The sequence below is a fragment of the Vombatus ursinus genome, unplaced genomic scaffold (assembly GCF_900497805.2).
Source record: "Vombatus ursinus unplaced genomic scaffold, bare-nosed wombat genome assembly UNPS02014781.1, whole genome shotgun sequence".
NCBI classification, from domain to species: domain Eukaryota; kingdom Metazoa; phylum Chordata; class Mammalia; order Diprotodontia; family Vombatidae; genus Vombatus; species Vombatus ursinus.
The window spans coordinates 45,407,446-45,433,673 of record NW_020954559.1 but is presented as its reverse complement, the minus strand read 5'-3'; the positions used below and the strand labels follow the sequence as shown (position 1 = coordinate 45,433,673).

General features: G+C 38.8%; 1 protein-coding gene across 4 annotated transcripts in view; it reads right to left on the bottom strand.

Annotated features, from left to right (window-relative positions):
• Positions 1-26,228, bottom strand: part of LOC114046318 (four and a half LIM domains protein 2) — a 68,938-nt gene that overhangs the window by 20,330 nt on the left and 22,380 nt on the right. For 3 of the 4 annotated variants that reach the window (XM_027866619.1, XM_027866618.1, XM_027866617.1), the window contains exon 3: positions 4,509-4,683. In XM_027866619.1, the coding sequence (XP_027722420.1) occupies positions 4,509-4,683 (175 nt within the window). Of the gene's footprint in view, positions 1-4,508; positions 4,684-25,043; positions 25,099-26,228 lie in introns of those variants that run through there. The other variant, XM_027866620.1, reaches the window with a different exon arrangement.

Genomic DNA, 26,228 nt, shown 5'->3' with positions numbered 1-26,228 from the left:
AAATACCAGCATTCATCTAGACATCCAGGCTTACATACACCTTGAAATTATCCCTGATTTTCCCATCCTCCATCACTACGCCTAGCAAATCTTGGGGTAGTTCCTTTACATATTTTCCTCCGTTTTGTGTTGTTTTTCCTATTTCCACTCCCATTCTCTCAACTCAGGCCCTCACTATTATCTCATTTTACACTATTGTGACAGTTTCCAAGGAGGGCTCCCTGCCTTCAGCATCTTAACCTCTCATCTATTCTATATACCACTACCAGATTAATTTTTGTAGATGTCATTCTTGTCTTTCAGTCACACCTTCAGTGGCTTCCTATTGCCTACAAAATAAAATCCAATCTTCCTAGAATAGTCCTCTGTAATGTGGCCTCCGTTTACCTCTCTTTTCTTAAATTTTAATTACATGTAAAGACAAATTCTGACATCCATTTGAAAATTTCAGTTCCAAATTTTCTCCCTCCCTTTCTCATTTCCCCCTTGCCCTAAGATGGTAAGTAAGTTTATATAGGTTATATATGTGCAATCATGAAAAATATATTTCCATATTAGTCATGTAGTGAAAGAAGAAACAGATCAAAAGAAAAAAGTATGAAAAACACAAAGAAAGTGAAAATAGTACGCTTCAATCTGCATTCAGACTCCATCGGTTCTCCCTCTGGATGTGCGTAGCAATTTTCCTCGTGAGTCTTTTGGATTTGTCTTGGGTCACTGTATTGCTGGGAATAGCTAAGTCATTTACAGTTGATCATCATACAATGTTGCTGTTATTGTGTACAATGCTCTCCTGGTTCTACTTACTTCACTTTATTGTCTTAAATTTTACCATTTCCTTACAAAAAGTTCTGTTCTTCATTGATCTGTCCCCAAAACATTTGCCAAATGCCTACTATGTTAAGAAACATTGTATTAGGCATTGAATGAAATATTTCATTCTCCCAGTTATCCAGTCTTAAAATGAAGACATCTTTGGGGCATCCTTCATCTTCATCCAGGGGGAGCCAGAGTCAGCTCAAACTATTCTGATGAAATCCACTGTCAAATTTTCAGTGTATTTATACCTTAGAAAGTGACAAACAATATATATTAGGGCTTGATTTATTATTTTGTTGATTGTCTGGACTTAACAAAATGATGGAGAAAATGTTAACAATTCAGACTAAAGTTAAAACTGTATGTACTTTTTTTTTTGTGGGGGAGGGACTTGTTAAATATTTACTGGCACTCTTCAGGCCATTCTAGTACACAGTGATTTCTCCCTCCTCTAAACTCTTACATCATTCATTTGGTGTTTAGCATATGCCATTTTGTAGTCTTAATTGCTTTCGTTCCAGATGTGGGTTTATTTTTTTGGGGGGGGAGTCTGGGGAATCTCCTGGTGTGGAAACTTCCTCCATTAATATAGATCAACAATTCCTCTATAACTTCAGTCTTAAAAAACCACATGAGGCTCTAAGAGTTTAAAAGACTTACCCATGGTCACATGACTAATGTGTGTAAAATATAGAATTTGATCTTACATCTTCCTGATTCTAAGGTAACTATTGTTTTATCCCCATAGTGTTGTTGTTGTTGTTGTTGTTATTATTATTATTATTATTTTTTACCAAACCTATGATTTCATTGGTATAGGAGCTCTGGTTAAAGAACTCTTTTTGCCAGTGCAAAAAAAGCACCTGTTCTGCAACTTTCAGGCTAGTCTAACCCAACAAACATTTTATAAAGTACCTATCATGTGCTAGGGCTACAAGGACAAAAGAAATAGCAAAAGAGCCCTCTTTCCTTAGTGGCCATCTTGGGCTGGTAGGTGGCACAGAGGCTAGAGTGCTGGGCCTGAAGTCAGGAAGACTTGAGTTCAAATCTGGCCTCTGACACCAGCTGTGTAACTTTGGGTAAGTCATTTAACCCTGCTTGCCTCAGTTGTTTCATCTGTAAAATAAACTGAAGAAGAGAAATGGCAAACCACTCCTATATCTCTGCCAAGAAAATCCCAAATGGGTCCATGAAGAGTTGGACATAGCTGGAAGGAAAAAAAACCCATGACTGATCCACTTTTCTTCCTCCCAAGGGATTTTACTTTCTTTTAGGGAGGGTTGAGCGGGATATAGCATGGGGATATAACATGTGCACAAATTTGAATAGGTGGGATATAGCACTAACAACTAAAGGAAACTAGATGATTAAATATTCGTTGATGGCAGGGGCTCCTGTCTCATAGACTTCTTTGTATTCCTAGCAGCCAGCATGGTGCCTTGCTCTAGTAAGCATTCCACAAATGTTTATCAATTTTTAATGGTACTCATAATGATGATCAAGTCCGGAAAATATTGGATTAGACTTAAAGTAAATATGCCAAGAAACCTTAATTAAAGGGTTCCTAGCAATCTTTAATTTCCCTTTTTTGCTGTCAGGAAATGGAAAAACTGAATCAAAATTCACATAACCCTGAACTGAATTTGTAAGTAAAAGGTTTCATTTTGGAAACAGCCTGAAAATACATAAATGCTTTGACTTCTATTTTGATAGCATACTAAACACTAACCATAACTGCTTGCAAAACCTCAAATATTTCTACAAATATGGTACAGACATTCTGGCTCTACCTGGCTATATTTGAGAAATACTGGAAAACACTTATTTGTTAGATGAATGTTTGAAAGCAAATCTCTTCCACATGGAAACCTGTTTGATTTAGTCCAAAAAAACTACTTTTTAAAAGATTAGAACCAAATGAATGCTTGTATAGGAGAATATCATTATGAGATTAGCTTCCAAATAGGACTTCCCTCCTTTTAACAGTTTGTACAAGCCAGGAAAAGATCTACCTTCCTCTCTGTCCTTTAGAAAAAAGAAAACCTAGGTTTTTCATACTATGGGTAAAAGAAATCATTTTTTGTGTCTTTGGTTTCTCATACTAGGAGGGAGTTACTTTAAACTTCTGAAACAGGGTCTCAGACTAGGATAATGAGAATTATATGATGGTAAGAAGTTATTAAATTTTGGACTGAGTTTTAAAGAGAGGTTGCAGAATTTCTCCATGTTGTTTGAAATAGGAAGATTACTGCCTGTTATAAGAAGTGATCAGGGAATCTCTGAATTGGTAAATTCCCATGGAACTGGATTTCATCTTGACTGCTTGCTCAGGGACATTCACAAGAAACTCCTAATGGGTTCATCAGCACCTTGGGGTGTGGGGAGTTGAGACAACAATATGTGATCAAGCGTCAGAGGGTTCAGACTTTTATTGAAGAAATGTTCTCCCTGAACAGAGTCTCTAAGACATGTGGAAATGATTCTACCCTCCCTCTCAATTTAGGTAAGTTTTCTCTCCCTTGGACTTTCAGTAAGAGAGTAGAGGGGCTTTCTTCATGTTCCTGTAGACCAAAGAGGGGAGGAAAGGTTGCTTTAGCAATCATCTATCTTCTCTGATCCCAACCCCTCCATGCTCAGTTATTAGCCATCTTTTGCTCAACCCCCTAGTCAACAGGACCCAATCAGTAGTTCCCTAGGCTATCCTCAGCAAAGAGTCAAAGTCCAGCTTCATGGGAGGTGCTCTAGTCTAGTAATTCAGGGGTTCCCCCAATCATTTTTGGTCTATTTTTTATCTTGATTTTGATGTCTGCTGACCAAAGCAGGACACCAGATGAGATGATTTCTCAAGCCTCCTCATGGACCTAAGGTTTACAAAATTTGCTCTGATTTTTAATATAAGTCTGAAAATCTAGACTATTTTGGTATAAGTTATATAAAAATGGTGATAGGGACTGCAATTTCATTTATATGGCAAACTCCCAGGGGAGTAAACTCCCTCTACCAATTCACATTGGCATCTTCTCTCCAATTAACAGTCTTAGAGACTTGCCTAGAGCACTGAGATGTTAAGTGACTTGTTCAGTTATGAAGCCAGTATGTGCATCAGGGGTGGTACTTGAAACCACTCTTCTTGGCTTTGAATCTGGTTCTCACACAGTGACAATGATTTGGAGGGAAAAAGGGTTACCTCCTCCCCCCACCTCCATCCAATTCTATCAGTCTCTTCTTACCTGACTACTCTCAAGCTACTTTCTTTCCCATCAATAAACATGATTTCATCTTCAAAATTCAATTGTTAGTGGAGGATAAATGAGAGAAAACAACTTGCACGTTGATGATGAAGACGCAATGAGATGGCTTGAGTTCAACAGTTAGTTGCTTGATATGATCATTCCTTTAGATACATGCAAAGCATACCTCCATTAAATAAAGGTACTATTCCTAAAAAGCATGATCCAGTACACCCCCACCTGGGTTTTCTGGGAGTTTTAACTACTTCTATGTAATCAAAAACTGTAAGCAAAAGGGTGTAACTAGTCAATCAGCACATAACTCTGGACCAAAGGCTATGCAAATGGCAGATCAAGGCTACTTTCACATAAGGGCAAAATGTTAGGATTAGTATAACCATTAATTTAATCCCTTTATATTTAATCCTTTTTCTGAAATAGAAAGCAACATGTCCTGACCTGGCATGATTGTCTTCTTGCACTCCGAGCATTTGGAAGAGTACTCATTGGAGTAACACTCAGTACAAAGGAGATGTTCATCTTTGGCAGCGAAAGGCTTGTCCACCAGAGAGTTCTTGCATTGGAAGCAGTGAAAGCAGCTCTCATGCCAGTGCCGATCTTTGTAGGACAGATCCTGCAGAATCCCAAACCACCAAGAAAATGGTGAATATTTGGCAGAATTAAGAGTCAAGGAACCCTAAAGACATCTCGGCACAATTCCTAACCGGGGTTTATGATGCAAACCTGCAATGCAAAACAATCAAATGTCCAGTATCAGGACAGACATTGATTTTTTTTAATCTTGCCCTGTCTGACTGCTGAAGAGAGAGTAAAATTGTTCATTTTTATGTCGATTTAAAATACCACCTTAACTCTGACCAATACAGTGACCAGCCACCATTCCAGGGGATCAATGATGAAGGATGCTTATCACCTACTGACAGAGAAGTAATGGGACTCAAGATGCAGAATGAGACATACATTTTTTGACATTGTCAATACAGGAATTTGTTTTTCTTGACTATGCTTATTTATTACAATGGGTGTGCTTTACTTTTCATTTTTCTAAATGGGTATGGGTGGGGAAGGAGAGAAAATAAATTCTTGCTAATTGAAAAAATAAATTAAAATTAAAAATCTAAAAGCATCTCAGTTGGATTTTTTGTAATGCTGTAGAAAAACAGGCAGCATTTCACTTAGGAGCCTCATTTTTTAGTAAACATCAGTCTTCATGATGGATAACACCCCCAATGCTGACTGACAATTAAGAACGCATTTTTCATATTTGGGAGGATCATTAAGGCTCTTTGGGGCCAAAAAGCAAAGGTAATTTACTAAATTACATGCCAGTGTCTTGAAAGAGCTAATGCAAAATCAAAAAGGTACATCCAATTCTGTCCTATCTTCCTCTTATGATTGATATTTTTACATTATTTTTTCCTTTGGGTTTTTATTCACAACTGACCAGAAACTATTTATTATTGAAGAAGAGACAGAATTATGAGCCAGAGGCGAGTTCTCCTCACGATGCTACTAGGCAGTAGGACTACACAATTAAAGCTTCCTGACAAAAATATCTTTCTCAAGGTATTTCTGTTACTGAAAATGGTTAACAGGAAGCATGTTGAGAAACAGCCACATGCAAGAAGATACTCCAAAGCAACCCATTTTACCCACCCTTCTCAGAAGTGGAAGGTATCTACAAGGCAGAAAAAGAGGGCTGGCTCTGAATTAAGAGGACTTATATCCCCCCTCTGATGCTACTTAGCTTCCTCAGCCTCAGTTTCCTCAAATGTAAAATTAAGGGAAAGGATTAGATGGTTCCTGCGGTCCCTTCCAACTCTAGACCTAAGAATTGCTAGGGGGAAAACACTAGAGTGTGAAATGTTGAACTGTACTGACTCGGCGACCGGAACACAAATTTGGATGAGGCTACGGACCCCAAAACATGACAGAACTATCGTGCTGAGATGTAAACTAAACCAAATCCATAAATGCAATTTTCTGACGTACAGCGAGGTCTGACCACCAGGTTATGACTTTTTTTCAGTCCTAAAAACTCACGAAGATTTTCTATCTAGGTAGCCGTGGAAATGTTGGGATCAGCATTGGTCCTGGGAGCACTGCACCAAAGAAATCACAGATCTTTTGATTGAGGTAAATCAAGCTAAAGTCAGTTGGTTTGTTTTTCACTTACAATATGGTTTAGTTCAAGCAATTTGAAAAATGTTAACACTCTGCAAATAATTGATGCATTTACCTGCTATAGCAGTGTGGGGTCTCAGATAAAGAGTTGGCCTCTGAATCAGGCAGGCACTGGACCAAGTCCAGTTTCTGACACATAGAGTCTGTATTACTGTGGGCAAGACACTAAATCTCTCAATGCTGCCAAGTAACTCTCTATGACTCTAAACTAAAAAGCAGGTACAAATCCACATCTATAGATGAAGTTTCAGCGAGAATCATAAGTTCTCTATACCAGTGAAATCAGAGGTAAGTCCGTTCACCTCTAATCCTTTTCTAGATGCCTATGAAGTATGGTGTGCTGGACAGATGGCTGGTCTTGGAGTCGAGACCTGGGTTCAAATATTACCTTTGATACACACTACCTATGATAACTAGTGACCCTTAGGAAATCACTCAACCTTTCAGAGCCTCCAAGTAATTCTAGTACTATAAATGACAGATGCCTATCAGGCTGCATTGTTTTCTCACCAAATACTCATTAAACCAACAAAATCATGGGTCTGTACCAAAAAAAAAAAATCAAAGGAATAAATCCACTAACCAACAATTATGTATATGGACAGATACCTGAAAGGATAAACCTAATTCTGGTCTTGATTTTCACATTTTCCTTCTTCCCACTTTGGTTAGAAACCTCTTTTACCCAATAGTTGGAAGATGTTTGATAAGATGACCATAAACCTGTGCCAAAGCATTTTTGTAGGCATTTGTTTTCATGATGTCTCTCTGTACCTTTGCACAGGCTAAGCCTCGTTCCTAGAATACTTCCCCCTCCTTACCTCCACCTCTTGGGACGCATAAATCCCTTCAAGGCTCCGTGCCAGTGTGACCTCCTGAAAGAGATGTCATTGATACTCATCCAGAACGAAGGATGAACAACAACCTTCAGGAGACCTTTCTTGGTTATCCCCATAGTTGTTGATGCCCCACCTCCAAACCACTTTGCTTTTATCTTTTTATCTGTGAACATACTGTACCACTTCTAAGAATTTAAGCTGCTTGAGGGCAGGGACAATTTCATATTTGTATTTTCAAGCCCAGCACCTAGCATGATTCCTGGAACATAACACTTAATAAATGTTTACTGCTTGATGTATCTTCTTGTCTAGATCACGGCTGTCCCCTGCATGCCCTGGGTTTCTCTGAGATCAATAATTATTTTTTTTTATTTTTAGGCAATTGGGGTTAAGTGACTTGCCCAGGGTCACACAGCTAGTAAGTGTCAAGTATTTGGTCTGAGGCTGCATTTGAACTCAGATCCTCCTGACTTCAGGGCTGGTGCTCTATCCACTGTGCCACCTAGCTGCCCCCTCTTTGAGATCAATAAGAGTATCATGTATCATGATAACTAGAAAGAAAACATGGTGAAACAACTGCTCCTTGCTCCTCTTACCACAAACCAAAAAGAAGGGAAAGACCATGGTGGGCTAGAAATCTGGAACATCATGATGCAATGGGTTTGTTTTTTTTTAACCAAATGGAGATGAATACAAACTCCTTCAACATTTCAGTCACTGGTCGTAACACATTAACAGACACCTCTCTACTCAAAAGAGGTTTCGGGTAGCTTGGGTCCTGTCCTCATCTATCGTTTAGAAAGAAACCCTCGCAGGTATTTTCCTTTATGTGTATGCTATCAGCATGTCCTGATGTTCATACTTCTCATGTCTTTTTCTATAATGGTTTTGCATAATGAACTCTGTTTTGTACTATTTCAAACTTCTGAAGCAACCAAAATCTTAAACCTTTCAGTATCACATTTTGCAACAATTCATTCAATTCATTTCCCCACCCCAACAAAAGAAGTTGAAAAAAAAACAATCAGTCTCAGGGGAGCAATCTTTTTTTTTCTATCTTTTAAGAGAAAAATGCAAGTTAGATTCAATTGGGAAGAGTTGTTTTTGTTTGTTTAAAACTCTGATATTGGTGCTCTGGAAAATGGAATGATAGGCTATCTTTACTATTATCTTCCATGACATGAAAACATACACATATTTCTTGTTATTTTTTCCTTGTCTTCTCCCCTGGTCTCACCTACAATCCTCCGCACCTTCCAAGCTTGCTATTTGATTTCTGGATGAGATTGGTATGTGGGTTGTTTTCTGTTGCAAAACTCCCCCTCCCACATACACACAAATAGTGTTCAATTATTCCCTCTTTTCCTAGGTAGATTTCTTTAGGCAGAAATCAAAATATGATTCAGACTCCTGATGTGAGAGGAAAACAACAAACCAAAAACTAAATGACTTGTATTCTATAGGTATAGACTTCTGAATATGAATGAATTTTTGGGAAATGAACTACAAAACAGCTGTAGTTTATCATAACAAGAAGGTGTAATAAAATGGAACATGCCCATTTGGTCCTTTCTTGGTCTCTCTGCTTTTTCTAGTTCCTTCTCTTGAGCCATTAAAAAAAAAGATGTTAACAGATCAGAGACACAGTAGAATTACATACAATTCCCTCCTTTTCTCTGTCCTCTCTGATAGCACGTGTTCAATCAGCTTTAAAATATCAGGCAAATTAACTGTGTTTACCTTTCTGCTCTTCAATACTCTTGCTGTACTTCTTACGCACCTCTACCTAGATGTCATATTTGTTATATATTCAAGTTGAACATGCCATGTTCTCTTCCCTTGTTCTAGTACTACTTTCTAATCAGTAAGTGCCAATTGTGAAATACTACATTCTGGGGCTAGTCATGCAGAAGGGACCCAAGCTTCCATCTTTCTGAGGCAGTATGACTACAGATGAAGTCCATGATTATATATGCTTTTTAGTTACTTTTTACCAGAGCCGTAAGAATGACATGGTGATAGAGGCTATATGTCAGGAGACTAATATTAGGGTATGTGCTTTCCCCCACTTTCCTGGGGGTTATTAGAAGCCTTTACCCCTCAGACTCCTTAGGGACCTAGGAATGGATTTTTTCAGACTGTTCTGACCCCACCCCACTTCACCACTGGACTGCCCTCTCTCTGTGCTGTTGCTCTCTTGCCCTGCTCAACTGTTTTCTGCCTCAAGTGAAAAGGCTCTTAATTATAGTTCTGCTGCTTGCATTGCTAATTTAATTTCCCCCAATTGCCAGTTCAAGTCTGGCATTCTTACTTGATGGCCTTTCCTTATTCTTTCATTTCATTACATTAATATCAGTGTAATGGGGAACCTGGTTGCACAATGGATAGAACTCTGGACCTGGAATCAGGAAGACCTTAATTCAAATCTGGCCTCACATACTTACAGCTGTGTGACCCTAGGCAAGTTACTTAACCCTGTTTGCCTCAGTTTCCTCATATGTAAAATGAGCTGGAGAAGGAAATGGCAAACCACTCCAGTATCTTTGCCAAATTGGGTCATGAAGAGTCAGACATAACTGAAATGACTGAACAACTGCAACAAATGGGGAACCTAAATGGTGCAGTGAACTTGGAATTCACGAAGATCTTGAGTTCAAATCCTGCCTCAGATGCTTATTAGCTGTGTGACCCTGGGCAAGTTACATAACCTCTGTCTGCCTCAATTTCCTGCTCTGTAAAATGGGGCTAATAATTGCATCTACCTCCCAGGGTTAACATGAGAATATTGGTAAATTCAAAGTGCTATTTAAATCCCAGCTGTTATTACTATTAGTGGAAAGAGCACAGGACTCGGAGGCAGAGACTTAGGTCAAATTCTCTGCTACTTAACCAATTAAGCTTAGTGGTCTCAATTTCCTCAAGCTGCAAAATGTGGAGTGGGAGGAGAGGTGCTGAATTGGATGATACCTAAAGTCCTTTTAGCTTTAAGCATATAGCTGCTATCATTAAAACTAAGCCACTGTGTTTCATTTTTCTTTCTTGGCTTTCTTTGGTCATTTGAGAAGCCTAACAAAACATCTTCAAAGAATGGATCAAAAGTTTCAAGTGACCTTAAAGGCCATCTACTCCATCCCTTTCATTTGACAGATGAAAGGAACTGAAGCCCAGAGAGGGTTAGTGACTTGCCCAAAGTCACACAGGCAGTAACAGTGCCAGACAGGCATTCCCACTCAGATTCCCTGGATCCAAGTCCAGAGGTTCTTTCCATTGCATTACCTTGCCTCCTCTGACCAAAAAACAGGATTTGAGATCTTGATTAAAGTAGACCAAGTGAAAAATTTCTCTTCAGTCAGTCAACTGTTTCTTCTGTGCTCATCATGTCACCTGACAAAGTACTGCCCTCCCCATGGTGGAAAAACAGCAAAATGCTTTCCACGTCCAGTGACTCATCTCCTAGCATGAGATGAGAAACCCAGGAGCAGGGGGGAAAAGGGGAAGAAATGTTAATGATTTGCATCTTTTGATGCTGGTTTGTTTATACATGTTGGCTACTCAGCTCAGAGGGTAAACCTCATGCAGAGACCCGGGATACAAGTTATTAGGACAAGGAAAAAAAGAAAAATAAATAGAAGTCCAAGGGATTTTGCCTTTTTAGGCTGAACTTCAAAAATTTTTGAGAAAGAACCTCCAAGCAAAACATCATAAAAGCAGAAAACCATAAGGACTTCATCATGGTATCCTGTGTTGCTTATTTTGTCCCCAGTAACCACTAAAGGAGAAGTTTAGGGTGAACGCTTATATACATAGAGAAGATGAATCGAATAAGCCTGTCTTGAGTGCACAAAGAAAAATCACTTTATGGTTCTTACATTTCTATAGAATTTTAGTATCCACTAAGTCCTTCTTTATACATCATTAAATTGGATCTCCACAACAACCTTATGGTGTAAGTGAAGCAGGTATCATCATTCCCAGGCAGCTAGGTGGCACAGTGGACAGAGTGCTGGGCCTGGAGTCAGGAAGACCTAGTTCAAATGCCACCTCAGACACTTACTAGCTATCTGACCCTGGGTAAGTCACGTAACGCTGTTTGCCTCAGTTTCCTCATCTGTAAAATGAGCTGGAAAAGGAAATGGTAAACCACTCCAGTATCTTTGCCAAGAAAATTCCAAAAGAGGGTCACAAACAGGTAGACATGACTGAAACAACTGAACAATAACAATATACTAAGTGCTTTAAAATACATCATTACATTGGATCTCCATAACAACCTCATGGGAGTAAATGGGACAGGTATCCCCATCTCCACTGTACAAATGAGAACAATAAGACTCAGAGAGTTTAAATAACTTGATCAAAGTCACTCAACCAGTAATATTGCCAAGATTTGAATCTAGACTTATGATTCAAGACCAATGAGCTTGACTTAAATTCCAAGCAAAAATTTTGAATGTGTGAATGGAATGGTTAGGGAATGTCTAAGAAAGGAAGCATTGATCATGAAGATCCAATCAACAGGGCTTCAGCAAGAACAAATCATGTTAAACTAATCTCACTTCTTTTGTTCACAGGATTATTCAATCAGAAAATGCTGTAGTTATAATTTGCTTAAACTTTAGCAAGGCATTTAACAGAAACTTCCCATTCCTCTGAGAAAGATAGACATAGGATAAATGGCTTAAAAACAATTTGTTCACATCCAAGGGATTGATATTAATGGTTTGATGTAACTTGGAAGGAAGTTGCTAATGGAGGGTCCCAAAGATCTGGGACAGGCCCTGTGCTGTTTAACATTTTTATGATAAATAGATAATATGATAGATATTAAATAAAATGATGGATGATGTAATTATCTAATTTACAGATGACACAACTCTAGAAGTGATGGCTTACAGTTTGGGTCATGTGGTCAGGAGCCAAAAGAACTCTACACACCTTAATGCTGGGCCAATTAGATTAAATAAGGTAAAATTTAACAGGGCTAAATATAGGGTTATCTACAATGGAACCACTGAATTTGGATTCCCATCCTACAGTCCCTGAAATGTTGTTCGAAGAATTATAAATGGTGCTAAAGAAAAGAAAGATGAGAATAACACTAGAGTAGACCAGAGGTGGTATGTGTCATGAAGGAGACACAGTTTTGAGGGATAGGTATTTAAAATAACCGAAATACCAAGCACTTAATTTGGGAGAGCAAAATGCTGTCTTCTCCCTCTTCCAACAAGGTTTCTCCCATGCACGTGCTAAAGTCACACAAGACTCCTTTAAGAGATGTTAACAGCTGAGATAATTTTTTGATGGTAATTAAAAATCAAATAAGGCATGAAACAAAATGAATGAATTGAAAAGGAGATAGGCTAGTCAAAGAATAAAAATGAATTACAACCAATGGACTGGCTCTACCATCATTTTGACTCATACTCATAGTCTACTATGACATGGGTTCCTACTCTGATTTCACCTTCAACCTCAAACGTGTCTGCTACTGACGTTCTGCTCAGACTCATAACATCAATGTATCCCAGTTTTTAAGAGCTAGAATGGATCTTAGGATAGATCAGAAGAGACAGACCTCCCAGTGGAGGATTTATAGGAGGTCACAGACAACTCCTGCTCAGGAAGAAAAGGTGTTAATGGGTTGTGATCTACCTCTTTGGATAGAGTACCCACATTGCCAAGGTCACAGATCCAGCAGAATATTGAAGAGTCAAATCTTACATTTGTATTCAAAAAGTTAATTTCACAATATAAAATGAAGGTCTGGTAATTAGACAGAAATTCATCTGAAAAAGATTTTGGGGATTGGTGGTTAGCACCCTATGAGCCCAAGAAATCAATAGTACAAGATGGCAGCCAAAATATTAATGTGATTTTAACTTTTATTTAAGAGCATTATACTGCTCAAGACTAGGGAGAAGATCATCATGTTATACTCTATCCTGGACAGACTGTAATTAGAGCATTGTATTCAGTTCACTTGTTGGATATCACATTTTAAAAGGATATTGACAAGCTGGAGTGCATCCAGAAACAGGCACCCAGGATGATCGGGTGTTTGGGGGATATGTCATATGAGATGAAATTGGGGATATTTATCCTGCAGAAGAGAAGACTTGGGGGAGGGGAAAATGATGGCCATCTTTGAGTATCTGAAAGGAATCATGTGGAGAAGGTCTATGTTACTCAGCTCTTTGCAACACTGGGTAGAAGTTGCAAAAAGGCAGCTTTAGTCTTGATATAAGGAAACACTAGGACAGCTATGTGGTGCAGAGGATAAAGTGCAGGGCCTGGAATCGGGAAGTCTCGTCTTCCTGAGTTCAAATCTATCCTCAGACACTAGCTTTGTGACTCTGGGCAAGTCACTTTACTCTGTTTGTCTCATTTCCTTACCTGTAATATGAGCTGAAGAAGGAAACAGCAAACCACTCCAGTATCTTTAATAAATGGGGTCACAAAGAGTTGGAAATGACTGAACAACAACAACAAAAAAATTTGAATTATCCAAAAGTGGCATGGTCTGACCTGAGAAGTATTATGTTTGCCCACCCTGGAGGTCTCCATGGAAAGAATGGACGACCAGGGTTCCTGTTCCTGTTGAATTAGATAGCCTCTGAAATTACTTGCAATGGTGATGGTCTGATAGTCTGTGAGCCTCTGATAACCCTTTCACTGTTTCTACCAAAACATGCTCTCTGTTGTTTAAAAAATATTCTAGAAATTAAGCTCTTCTAAGATTCAAACTGTTCCTGTTGTTGTTTCCCAGTAATCTATGCCAGATTTCTTCAGATGATGTGACTTGTAATCAGCTTGCCACAGGGCAGATGCTCAAAAATGATTCTCTCCATCTTCCTGCCTAGAGGGCTGAATTGCAGAGACCTCTGATAGCTAATATTGAATCACCTGATACCAGGCCCCACCTTATCTTCCAGCCTCATTTTACATTACTTCTCTCTGGCACTCTGTGAGCCAGCCAAACAGTCCTTTTCTCTGGTCTTCACATGCAACACTCCTTCTCCCCCCTTCACGTCTTTGCACGGGGCCCCTTCCCAGCCCTGGTGCCTCTGCACTCACCCCTCACTTCTGCCTCATAAAACCCTTTTCTTCCTTCCAGACAAAGTTCAACTATTACCTTCTACATTAAGTCTTTCTCCATCCATCTCCCCATCCCATTTCCTATTCTCCAATGCTTGTGCTCTCCCTTCATAACTACCTTATATTTATTTTGTATTTATATATTGTCCCACCCTTTCCTCCCCAGTAGAATCTAAGGTAAATTAATCTAAGTAAGTAGGTTATTTAATTCTGTGTAGCCCCAGAGGCTGGCACAGCAGGTTTCTGATACATAGTAGGTATTTAAATGCTTGTTTATTGATAATTAACTGCAGTAAGATCATAGGCTACAAAATAAAGCCATAAAAAATCAGCATTTCTACACAGTTACTAACAATACCCAGAGAGAAGTAAGAGAAATTCCATTTGAAAAAACAAACTATAAATTGAAAAAATGGTAGGGACTTGCCCGATTGAGAAACACACATGGTTATATAAATATAACTATAAAACTCTTTGAGAGGAATAAAGGAAGGCTTAAATAACAAAATACTCATTACTCACAGGTGGAGCCTACTAATATAATAAAATGACAATGCTACCTATGTCAATTTACAGATTTAGTAATATATCAATCAAATTACTGATAGGTTACTTTTTTTTAGAATAGACAAATTAGCAAAATTAATTTGGAAGAACAAAAGATCTAGAATTTTAAGAGAGTGTGAATATATTTACAATAGCATTACTGTTGTTCAGTAGTATCTGACTCTTTGTGACCCTCTTTTGTGTTTTCTTGGCAAAGATACTGGAGTGGTTTACCATTTCCTTTTCCAGTTCATTTTCCAGATGAGGAAACTGAGGCAAACAATGTTGAGTGAATTACCCAGTGTCACATAGCTAATAAGGGTCTGAGGTCAGATTTGAACTCATAAAGATGAACCTTCCTGATTCCAAGCCCAGTACTCTATCCACTGCTCTTACCTAACTTCAAACTAAATTGGAAAGCAGTAATCATCAAAAAATATTTTGTGTTGGTTATAGAAACAGAAAAGTAGATGAGAAGAGACTTGATAATTAAGGAATAGATGCAAGCTAAAACCATAGTCCAGTATCTAATAAACCTAACATAAATTACTAGGAGAAGTTATTTAACAAGGACAGTTGAGAAAATTGGAAAGGGGTTTGGCAAAAGTTAGATTTAGAATAATATCTTGTAACATATACCGCAGTATGATTACAATGCATATATGATCTGATTATAAAGGATCACACCAAAAACAAATTAGAAGAGAATGAGATGAGGCACTTTTCATAACTATAGCAAAAGAGAGAATTCTTACCAAACAATGAACAGAGATGAAAAATAGATAATAAAATAATAAAAATAATTTGACATAAAACTAAAGTGGCAGTCCTAGGTATTGAATAGAGATTTGACTCTGGAGCCAAAAAGATCTGGGTGCAAATCCTGCCTCTGAAATTTACTAAGTGATCCTGAGCAAATCACTTACCCTGTCAGTGCTCTCACAATTGTCTAAGATTATACAGTACGAAATGGCAACTAGGTGATACAGTGAATAGAGTGGGGCCTGGATTCAGGGAGACTCATCTTTTTGGGTTCAAATCTGGTCTCAGACACTTACTAGCTGTGACCCTGAACAAGTCATTTAACCCTGTTTGCCTCAGTTTGCTCATCTGTAAAATGAGCTGGAAAAGGAAATGGCAGCCACTACAGTATCTTGACCAAGAAAACCCCAAATGGGGTCAAGAAGTATCAGACATGACTGAAAACAACTGAACAACAACATACATTACGGAGAAGATGCTAAGCTATATTAACAGAGGAAGTTCCTTCCTATGCTAATTAAGTCATGGGTTCAACTCCTATCCTAAAATTAAAAAGATTCTGTAAAAATATGATCAGTGAAGATTTTGTTAATAAATATCAGTTATGTTATCTTTATTATGACCTTTCAAATTGTGTTGTAAAAAATTCTATGAAGTTCTTAATTTTATTGGAATAAAATCTGAACCAAGATAATTAATGAGTAAATTGCATTATAAAAAACATGGAGTAAGGAGGAGAGTTCAATATTTTTTTTTGAAAATCTGGTAAAAAATGAGGGCTTTTTACATAACATTTAAGGCAGTCTACATATGATAAACATCTTTCAGCATTAAACATTAACAAAACTATCTTATCTATTCAAAAGAGCTCATCATATTTTCCTATACCTAAAAAATTCTAAATTTGTACTCTCGTTAGAAAGGAAGAAAAGGAATGGAATAGACATTTTTATGGTACTTACTGTCTGTTATGCAGTTTGTTAAATGCTTTACAAATTACTTCACACCAACCCTACAAGGTAGGGTTATATACAAGGTAGGGTTATATACAAGGTATGATCCCCATTTTATAGATGAGGAAGCTGAGGCAAACAGAAGTTAAGTAACATTTCCAAGGTCACACAGCTACTAAGTGTCCAAGGGCTGAGATTTGAACTGAGGATTTCCTGACTCCAAGCCTAGCACCACCAAGCTGTATCTAGAAGACTATGTAAAGTAATACATCTATCTGAGCTGCTTTCTACTGGAATACCATTGAGCTAGTGACACTGATGGATTGTAACTTCAACATAAGAAGCAAGATGTTAGCTCTGTGACTTCCCCAAGTACATCTCAAAACAATGAAGCTAAAGAAGCTAAAAATTAAAATGATATACAGGTATGCATGTGCATGAAACTGTGCTAGGTAAAAATAATCTTGCTATTAATCAGTGAAAGACTCTTTCCCAAACTCCCTTTCTGCTGCCTACGGTATAAATTTTTCAATATCTGACCTAAGATTTCACTGCTACTTTACTTAACAAATTAACTTAATACAAGAGAGTCAGCATGACACAGAAGATAAAGAGCTAGCCTTAGAGACATTAAGACCTGGGGTCAAGTCTTCATTTAATTTCTCAGTGTTCTAGGTATTTTGGTACGATTGATAATTTTTTTTCTTTTTCTTTTTAGGCAATTGAAGTTAAGTGACTTGCCCAGGGTCACCCAGCTAGTAAGTGTCAGAGGTCAAATTTGAATTCAGGTCCTCCTGACTCCAGGGCTGGTGTTTTATCCACTGTGCACCCAGCTGCCCCATATTTGGTGTTCTTAACCTGAGTCTACAGATAGATTTTAGAAGATCTTTTGCCAGAGAACATGAGTGGGAAAAAATACGGCCATGTGTTTTATATGTGTATGTATATGTGTGTGTGTGTATGCACACATGTGTATATATATGTGCATATGTATGTATGTATATATTTCATTCTCAATAACCCTTGGTTTTCTTGTATTTTATGAATTTAAACACATTATTCTGAGAGGGTTCACCAACTTCACCAGATTGCCAAAGGGGTCCATGACACAAAAAAGGTTAAGAGTCACTCCTCTAAATCTGTAAGTTGCAGAAAAGGTGTCAGCCTGCATGGAGAGAGTTTCCTCACTTACCTGGATCCTTTCTCTATTCATCAAACATTCCCATGCTACATACTAGACTCAATTTACCAAAAGGTATAATCCTTGCAGCTTTAAGCTTTTGTAATTATAACAGCTAACATTTATATAATGCTTTAAGAGCATTTTAGATGTTATGTCATCTGAGCCTCAAAAAACCCTGGGTTAGGTGCTATTATTAACCTTATTTTACAAATGAGAACGTTAGTGTGAGAGGGGTTAGGTGACTTGCCCAGGGTCACATGGCTATTACATGTTGAAGGCAGTATTTGAATTCAGGACTTCCTGACTCCAAGTTTAACACCCTACTCACTATGTCACCTATCTACCTAATTAACAATATTTATCATTTATATAGATCTTTAAGGTCTGCAAAGTGTATTACATATGTTATCATATTTGATCTTGACACTGACTCCATGAAATTGGTGCTATTATTACCCCCGAGGTACCTGAATATCTCTGAATTTTATAGTCATTTATTTATCTTCAAAGAACTTAAATTATCCTAGATATATATGTATATATGCGTGCAAGTATATATGTATATGTGTTATATATGTGTATATGTGTAGATAGATAGATAAACAGACAGGTACCCATAAAAGGATACTTTTAAAACCTCTTAGCCCACTGGAAAAATACTAAGACAAACCTGGTACCCATAGAAATCTTAAATGAAGAGAATGCTGATAATATAACAAGATTGGGATCAAATCCTTCTCCCCAAAAAAATTTCAGAATTTTTCATTTCAGAAATATTTCAAGACATGGGAAATGCTTCTAACTTGAATTTGATGTGCAGCACTGTTGTTTCTGAGAATAGCTGAGCTAATGACTTAGAATTAACTGGACTCTGCTGTAAACTGAAGATGATTTTATGCCATAATTTCACTTAGACAAAAAGAGTTAAACAGGATCAACTTGTCAACAACTCAACTTGTCCACTCCCCATCTCCTCCTCTGCCCCTCCAAGCCAGCCCAACTCCATTCTATAAATGAGAAAACTGAAGCCTCAGGGAAACAGGACAGGATTTGAGACTCAATATTCTCACTCCAATCAGATCTCTCCCTTCTACTACCCAATCTCTTTCGTTTCCAAATACTGAATGCTGCTTTAACATTTTTTCTTCTCTTTTTCATAACTTATTCTTTTGTAAGGAAAGATACAAATATGTTTACTGTATTTCTGGTGCTAGTTATATCCTGGGTATCCAAATGTTACTAGTAAATTCCTAGAGGGACTTATTTTTATCTTTTCCTTTTATTTTTTTTTAATTTTAATTTTTTTAGAGGCAATAACTCCTATTGCCTCTAGGGGTTAAATGACTTGCCCAGGATCACACAGCTAGCTAGTAAATGTCTTTTTTTTTTCCTAGTAAGTGTCTAAGGCTGGATTTGAACTCAAGTCCTCCTGACTCTAGGGCCAGTGTTCTATCCACTGCTCCACCTAACTGCTGCCCCCCCACCAATTACTATCTTTTAAGAATGTAGAAATACCTTCACCAAATTAACAGAAGCGCTAGATTGTTAACTAAGAATGTGGAAGTGAGAGTTAGCAAAAAAGGTATTCCCAGAGGAAACATCAGTGGGGAAACTAACAATAATAACAGTAAATAATAATAACTATTATTATTATAACTCACTTTTATGTAGCTCTTTAAAGTTTACAAAATGCTTTACATATATTTCCTCATCTGATCCCCACAACAACCCTGAGAGGTAGGTGCAATTATTATCTCCATTTTATAGACGAGGAAACAGGCAGACAGAGGTTAAGTAACTTGCCCAGGGTCACAGCCAGGAAATGTTTGAGGCAGAATTCAAACTCAGGTCTTCCTGATTCTAGGTACAGTGCCTTCTCCGGTGTTGTACCATGTAATGACTTCAATTTTGAGAATGCAGAGAGTTTTACCCATTTCTATTGCTCTGGAAAAGAGGGATGATTTTTAATCTTAACCTCTCAGGCCTCCAGGCAATTCTCTAAAACCACAAGTCTCAGAGAAGATGGCGGTGACCTGCACTGGTAAAGGTAGTTTCGTCATCTGGGAGTTCTCTATACTAATTAAAATCACAGGCCTAGTCCCTATTCCATGACAAGTTAAGAGGCAGTCTAAAAAGAAAGATGTGTACTGGTTGTGAGCGTTGCAGGTGCTCTCATTGTTTCAAGATTGTCTTCAGTTATAGGACTTTGAAAGTTTCTTTTATTCATCCATCAATAATTTTATAAACATTAAACTAAGTGAATCCATGTTCCAAGACTCTCCCAAGATTCCAGGCTTGAATTGACCAGGTTCTATCCTGGGAGCTGGCCCCCAAAAGGGTCATGATCTGCCCTTGGCTCACTGCTTCCCACCAGGAGTTTCTCTAGGAAAACCTCCTACTGTACTTGTGCTAGAGCTCATTCCTAGATTTTTCCACTGGTGGGTAACTGATCCTATAGAAGCACTCAAAGGCATGTGGGTACCAGAATCTTTACCTCATCCCACAAAAGATGCTGAAGATGCAAAGGTCTCATAGGAGCCAAGGATCAGATTCAGAAACACATGAAACACTCGGCCTGTCAGCTCACCTTAGAAAGGGATTAAACTACACATCTTCACAGCAATTCTTTGACATTCTGGTTGATACCTGGCCCTCCTACAGGGTTTTACACATTTCCTCACAGCTGGCTAGCATCACACTGTGGTTTGGATTCCAATCAGAAGGAGGAAAACAGTTTGGGGCTGCTGAATAACAAGTATGCCTTTGCCATTAGACCTTCCCTATCAGAATAGCTGTTTGGGGCAGCTAGTTGGCACAGTGAATAGAATGCCAACTCTGGAGTCAGAAAGACCTGAGTTCACACACCTTAGACCCTTGCTAGCTGTGTGACCCTGGGCAAGTCACTTAACCCTGTTTGTCTCAGTTTCTTCATCCATAAAATGAGCTGGAGAAGGAAATGACAAGTCATTCCAGTATCTTTGCTTAAAAAACCCCAAATGGGGTCACAAAGATCCCATGGACATGGCTGAAAAATGACTAAACAACAAAATCATAATACCTGCTGCCTTTACTTTCTAAGCAGGATAATGCTCAACAACTAGATAGGTTTTCCTTCTCTTTTTCCAAGGAGCACACTGCAGCAGGAAATTCCCTTCTCTCTACAAAGTCCAATGTCTGCACTCTCAAGCTTTGAAACTCTTGATTTTGAGGTCACACCCATGAGACAATGCCCAAGCCTGAGCTCTCTCCTCAGCATATGCAGCATATGCATGTCTGCTTCTGTAGATTGACACCATTTCTTGAGCTGGCAAAGCCCACACACAATTTTTTCTTGTGAGTCATATACAAACATAGGCAATTCCTATGTTCTTTTGCCCCAAGGCAACCTTTCATACTTCCTGGGGAGAGCTAATTGAGCATGAATGTTTCCTTCTCCCTTCCCCTAAGCCCCCCAAGGACCAAATCTGCTCTGCTGCTCACTGATCTGTTTTCTGAGTGTGAGACGGAAGTCCAAGAGAGAGTCTGAAAGAACTGGTAGAGCACCGAGAGATTGCCCCTCTGTGTCTGTCCCCCAATACCAGCCTGCCAGTCATCTTAGAGGCAGCTCTAAGACCCATTCAGCAACTTTGTCCTTTCAGCCAGATGTTGCTGTTCAATTGTTTCAGTTGTGTCTGACTCTTCATGACCCCATTTAGGGTTTTCTTGACAGATGAGGAAACTGAGGCAAACAAGGTTAAATGACATGTTTAGGGTCACACAGCTAGTAAATCTGAGGCTGGATTTCAATTCGGGATGATAAGTCTTCCTGATTTCAGGTCCAGAGCTGTATCTACTGCACCACTCGGCTGCCCTTTTAGCCAGATACCATCCAGGATATGTCCTCAATCTCCATGGAGATGCCCCTCAAATGCAGGGTGTGAGGGCTGCCAAGGCTTTTTGAGAGCTGCTCGCTCACCTTTGGTGTCCACCTTCACCCAGCTCTCACCAGCATGCACAACAGCCACACCCTGGTAAAACCACCTTGACAGATGGGCTAAACCAGGACTGAAGGTAACCCATAGGTCTCAAATGTTTTGGTAAGTTAGGGGGATGTCTACCTAAGCATGTGAAGACTGCCCAGTGGAGGTGAGGACAATTTGTTCCAATGGCCATGAAATGGCTGAGGCAGGTATTGTGGAGCATTTAGAGCTTTGTCAGACACAAAGGTGCCAACCACTGTATCCTCAGCCATTGCCAGTTGTCCTGACTTTTGTCTGTCACTGGACTTCTATGACTCAGGAAGAGAGAGAGAGGCGGATGACTCTACCTCACTGAAATCCAATTTAGGTGCAAGTCAAGACATTACCCGTGATGTCACTGGTTCTCTTTGAAATCAAAGGACAAACAACACCTAGTTACTTGGAGGCAGCTAGGTATCAGTGGATAGAGTGTTGGGCCTCACAACAGGAAGACCTGAATTCAAATTAGGCCTCAGAAATGCACTAGCTGTGTGACTCTGAGTAATGCATTTAACCTCTGTTTGTCTTAATCCACTGGGGAAGGAAATGGCAAACCAACCCAGTATCTTTGCTTAGAAAACCCCATATGGTGTCGTGAAGAGTCGGACAGACCTGAACAACACCACCTAGTTATTTACATAGTATCTCCTCCATTAAAATGTCAGCTTCTTCATAAAAAAAAAAAGTGTTTGCCTTTCTTTGTACGCCACGCTGGTGACTTTGCACAGCCTTTCCTCACCTAAATCAAAGTCAATTGCAAATCATGTCATCATCAACCTGATGTCACGGTCCTCTTTGAGAACAAAGGACAAACCATACAACCACAACAATGCCACGGTAAGCATAGCCAGCTGGTGGCACAGTGGATATAGTGCAAGGCCTGAAGTCAGGATAGATTTGAGATCAGATCTGGCCTCATACCTACTAGCTGTGTGATCCTAGGCAAGTCTCTTAAAAAAACAAAAACAAAAAAAACAAAAAACAAAACAAAAACAAAAAACAAAAAACGAAAAAAACAACCTGTTTGCCTCAGTTTCCCCAACTGTAAAATAGGGATGATAATAGGGCTCAAATGAGAGAATATTTGCAAAATATTTGTAAAAAAGTGCTTAGCACAGTACCTGGCACACAATAGGCTTTATGTAAACATTTATTTCCACCCCTTTAATAGATGTTTATAATCTGCCTGCTTCAGTCCCATTCTTTCATTTCCCAGCTTCTCTCGTGAAAGTATCCAATGAAATTAGTTGTCAGTCAACAAGAACCATATTACTAGTGACAACAAAGCCCCATAGAGTCCATATTTCTGGGGGGAAATGACAAAGTCCTTATCACCACCACTCCTGCCCCAGTCCAGAAAAACAAGAGATCTTTCCTTGAAGAACATTTCCATCTTTTCTCAGAGTTAAGCACAGGGCAAGACCTGTGATTTCATTGTTCCGGGGATCTCCTGATGGGGCAAATGCCTTCCACCACCAAAGGTTGACACCATCTCTGCAACTTAAAATCTTAGTTGCCTGGGGCCTTGAGAGGTTAAGTGATTTGCATCCAGCATGTGTTTGAGGTAGAATTTGAGCACAGGTCTTCCTGAATCCAAGATCTATTCTTTATTCATTACACTGCAATACCTCTCTATTAATATACATATATATAATATAACGCTAAATTATATTAATTAGAATTACTTAATTAAAATAATATAATTACATTATAGTAATATAAAATATGCTTAAGGAATTCATAGAGATTATGCTAAGCATACAGGGATAAGGAGAAGGCACACAAGTTCTAAAGTCTCTCCCTCTCCAGTCCTGCATCTCCAATTACTTAGCAGACATCTTGAACTGAATGTCCTACAAACATCTTAATTCAATATATCTAAAACTGAACTTATGATTGTTTCCCTCCAACCCTCCCTTCTTCCTAACTTCCTTATTACTATGGAGGTTACCACAACCCTCCCAGTTACCCAGGTTCACAGCCTAGATGTCATCCTCAATTCCTCGCTTTCTCTCAGCCTCCATGTTCAATCATTGGTCAAATATTACCATTTTTATCTTCATAACTTAGTGATATCATCACCCCCCAAGGATTCAGTTGTCATCTCAGTACAGATAATTCTCAGCTCTAACCTCTCTCCTGAGCTCCAGTCTTGCATCTCCAATTACTTGTAAGACATCTCAAACTATTCTTTGAAATTCAATGTGTCCAACACTACACTTATCTTTCCCCACCCCAAGCTCCTTCTCTCTCCTAACTTTCCTATTACGATAAAGGGTGCCATCATCTTCCCCATCACCCTGTCTCATCTTCTAGATGTAATCCCTGACTTCACTCTCTTTCACCTTCCCATATCCAATCAGTTGACAAATCCTGTCATTTATGCCTTCATAACATCTCTCATATACACCCCATCTCTCCTCTGACACTGCCACCACCCTGGTGGTCATTACTGCATGCTCAGATTATTGCAGTAGCCTGTAATATGTCAAGTCTCTCCTTGCTGCAATCTACCTTTCACTCAGCTAATAAACTTGTCTTCCTAAAACACAAGTCTGACTATATCATCTCCTCCCACTCCATTCAATAAATTCCAGTGGCTGTCTATAACCTCCAGGATCAAACAGAACTCTCTGACCGTTAAAACTTTTTATTAACTGGCCCTTTCTTACCTTTCCAATCTTCTTATACATTATTCCTTTCTACTTATTCCCCCCTTTTTTTTTTTTGGCAAGGCAATCAGGGTTAAGTGACAAGCCCAGGGTCACACAGCTAGTATCATATGTCTGAGGCTGGATTTGAACTCAGGTCCTCTTGACTCCAGGGCCACTGCTCTATCTACTGTGCCACCTAGCTGCCCCCTTTCTACTTATTCTTCTAGTGGCACTGGCTTCCTCACTGTTCCTTGAACACTATACTCCATCTCTCAATTCCAAGCACTTTCCTGGCTATCCCTCATGCCTGAAACACTCTCTCTCCTTATCTATGTTCCTATCTTCTTTGGCTTCCTTCAAACCTCATTTAAAATCCCCTCTTCTGTAATAAATCTTTCCCGGTACTCCTTAATCTTAGTGCCCACCCTGAGAGACTACTCCTAATTTATCCTTTATACATCTTGTTCACACACAGTCGTTTTTGAATTGTTTCCCCTGTTAAACTATATAACCTCCTTGAGATCAAGGACTGTCTTTTGCCTCTTTTTGTATCCCCAGTGCTTAGCACAATGATCAGCAAATAGTAGGTGCTTAATAAATGCTAGTAGACTTAACTGACCCACACAAGTCCACACATCAAAATTAGCTTCATTCTCTCAGACTTACTGATTTTTTAAAAATTGTATGCATATACCACTTAGGGGTGGGGGGAAGAGACTTGTGGGCTATCTTATTATTTTAAGAAATAGAACTGCAAACCAGATTTATCAGTTCAATTGCTCTGCTGGGTGTCCTGCCAGGAGTTTTTGCTTCACTTCCTGAAAAAAAACAGACCAATTTTCTCTAAGACTACATTCTCCCCCCTTCCCCCCCGCCCCAATTAATTTTATTCACTTTTAAACATCTAAAAATACACACCCCCAAACACCTTTAATATTAAAAATTCCCCAATCTGGGTGGTCTAGCCCCATCGATTTCTTTTTGTTTTAAAATACAGAAAATCACATTGAATAATAATACCACATTTCTAAGACCTCTAAATCCAAGTTGAAAAGTTCAGGCTTATTAATTCCTGACTTTGGTAAAGACTTGTTGATTTTGGCCCAATTCGGTGGGATTTTTGTCCATTAACACATAAAACATTTCTTGAAGGATTGCTGGTTTAAAGAGACTTTTGACTAAATCATATTCCCAAGAAAAGGAAAGTCATTTCAGTTTTTTCATGTATTCACGGGCCAAGGAACAGTAGCCCCAAGTAGCTATAATTCTTATCTCTAAAGAGTTGGGCTTTCCAACTGATGGACTTCTCATGCATTTGAGTTGTCTCAGGCAACTTTACTGGAATTTTAGCCCTTACTTTAACCCAAATACACATTTTAAAAATCGTGAAATTTCCACACTGGGGACTCAGGTTCCATGAGATGTGCAAAGAAAATACACTCCAGAAAACTGGTGACATTGTTGGAAGGAAGGAAGAGGACTGGACTTCTATAAGGGTGAACATGCCTTGGCAGTGACTGTCCTAAATGTCTGGAATTCACTTCCTCCTTCCTTCAAGCCATCTCAAATATTATCTTGTGCATAATATTTTTCCTGATCCCCCAACTGCTAGTACCCTCCCTCCCAAAAGCCACCACATTTGGTTACTTTGGATGTTTTTATGGATTTAGCATATATTTATGCTGTGTATATTTTTAGATGTACTGGTTGTCTTCCCCATAAGAAGGTAAGCTCACTGAGAGCAGGGGTAGCTGTTCTTTGTACTTGTGTTGCCAATGCCTAGCATACTGCCTTGCACTAAACAGCCATTTAATAACCTACTTGTTGAGTGCTTTATTGAGAAAGGGTACAATAACTCTCACTAAGCATCAGGGAGAGATGTCAGTTAATTGACAGAAGAGAAATCATTTTTAAGATGAGCTAGGTCAACTAATTTTTGCTATC